Below are 1,315 nucleotides of genomic sequence, written 5' to 3'. Positions count from 1 at the left end.
AGCCCCACCCCAGTATTGCACCCCGGCTGTGGCCCTGCATCGGTGCAGCCCCAGTATTGCACCCCGGCATTGCTGTGGCCCTGGCACTGCACCCTGGCATCGGTGCAGCCCCAGTATTGCACCCCGGCATTGCTGTGGCCCTGGCACTGCACCCTGGCATCGGTGCAGCCCCAGTATTGCACCCCGGCATTGCTGTGGCCCTGGCACTGCACCCTGGCATCGGTGCAGCCCTGGCATTGCACCGGTGAAGCTCTGGTGTTGCACACAGGCACCGGTGCAGCCCTGGCGTTGCACCCTGGCATTGCACCCGGCCATGGGTGCAGCTGCCCCGCCACGTGCCCGTGGGAGCTGCTGCCCGTGGCGGGGTCCCCGCGCTGGCAGCAGAGCCCGGCAGGTACAGGCAGAAGCGCTCTTTCTACCTGGGGGTGGGTTGCTCCGCTCTCAGCAAGGGACGGCGGGGGCACAGCCTGCCTCGGGCTGTGGGTCACCCTCTGTCACTTCACACGTGCTGCCTCGCCCTGTGGGTCCCTTGGGAGAGGGGACAGCGGTGTCACCTGCACTCGGTGGGAGGAGAACAGAGCATCGTGCGGGACAGGCAGTGTGTGGGGACGGCAGGGACATGGGGTGTCACAGGCTCCGGCTAGGGTGGGGTGGCACAGAGCAGGGACCGGTGGTGACATCCCTGGTGGTGGCACTAACACAGCGCCAGCTCTGGCAAGGTGTCCTGCCACCGAGCCCCCACCGCAGCGTCCCCCATCACTCTGCCCTCCCGCAGGTCTGCTCCGTTTTGAGGTCCCCTCCCTCCACGTCCCCCCGGATGCCACCCTGCGCCGGGACCTGACGGAGGCACCGCAGAGACTCTTGGGGCCAGGCCCGGCCACCCGGCAGGAGGAGGAGGAGGAGGAATCGGAGAGCACAGCCCTATGACAGTGTCCCTGTCCCCAAGCTCATCCTTGCGGCACCCAGGGGCCAGCACTGGCTACCGGCACCGAGGGCCACCGGCACGCCAGTTTTGGGTGGCAAAGCGCCTGGTTTGGGGGCGGTCGCTGTTCTTTATTTCATTTTTTTTCGCCTTATCCAGACTTGGCCTTTTGACTGGGTGCCTGCGCCCCTCCAACCCCGCAGCACCCACGGTCCTGGGGCGACGCCACCACCTCCTCCGTGCCCCGAGGGCGGATGCCACTGGGTACCGGCCAGGTGACAACGAGCTCACCGGCGCTTTGCAGCGGGATTTCATTTCTTCGGCTTCTTCCCCCTCCGCTTGTTCGCCGGAGCAGGATGGGACCCGACCAGCAATAACCTGGGGACGCAGGAT

At 66.9% G+C, this 1,315-nt stretch overlaps 2 protein-coding genes across 2 annotated transcripts in view; one reads left to right on the top strand and one right to left on the bottom strand.

The window, feature by feature from the left end:
- Positions 1 to 927, top strand: part of ARHGAP44 (Rho GTPase activating protein 44) — a 20,307-nt gene extending 19,380 nt beyond the window's left edge. Inside the window, exon 20 of the mRNA XM_009285559.1 lies at positions 776 to 927. Within this exon, the coding sequence (XP_009283834.1) occupies positions 776 to 927 (152 nt within the window). The remainder of the gene's footprint in view (positions 1 to 775) is intronic.
- Positions 928 to 1,073: 146 nt separating this feature from the next.
- USP43 (ubiquitin specific peptidase 43) overlaps positions 1,074 to 1,315 on the bottom strand; it is a 28,265-nt gene continuing 28,023 nt past the window's right edge. Inside the window, 1 exon segment of the mRNA XM_009285441.1 lies at positions 1,074 to 1,300. Within this exon segment, the coding sequence (XP_009283716.1) occupies positions 1,074 to 1,300 (227 nt within the window).

The sequence above is a fragment of the Aptenodytes forsteri genome, unplaced genomic scaffold (genome assembly GCF_000699145.1).
Source record: "Aptenodytes forsteri isolate BGI_AS27 unplaced genomic scaffold, ASM69914v1 Scaffold186, whole genome shotgun sequence".
NCBI classification, from domain to species: domain Eukaryota; kingdom Metazoa; phylum Chordata; class Aves; order Sphenisciformes; family Spheniscidae; genus Aptenodytes; species Aptenodytes forsteri.
This window is presented reverse-complemented; position numbering and strand designations above follow the sequence as displayed.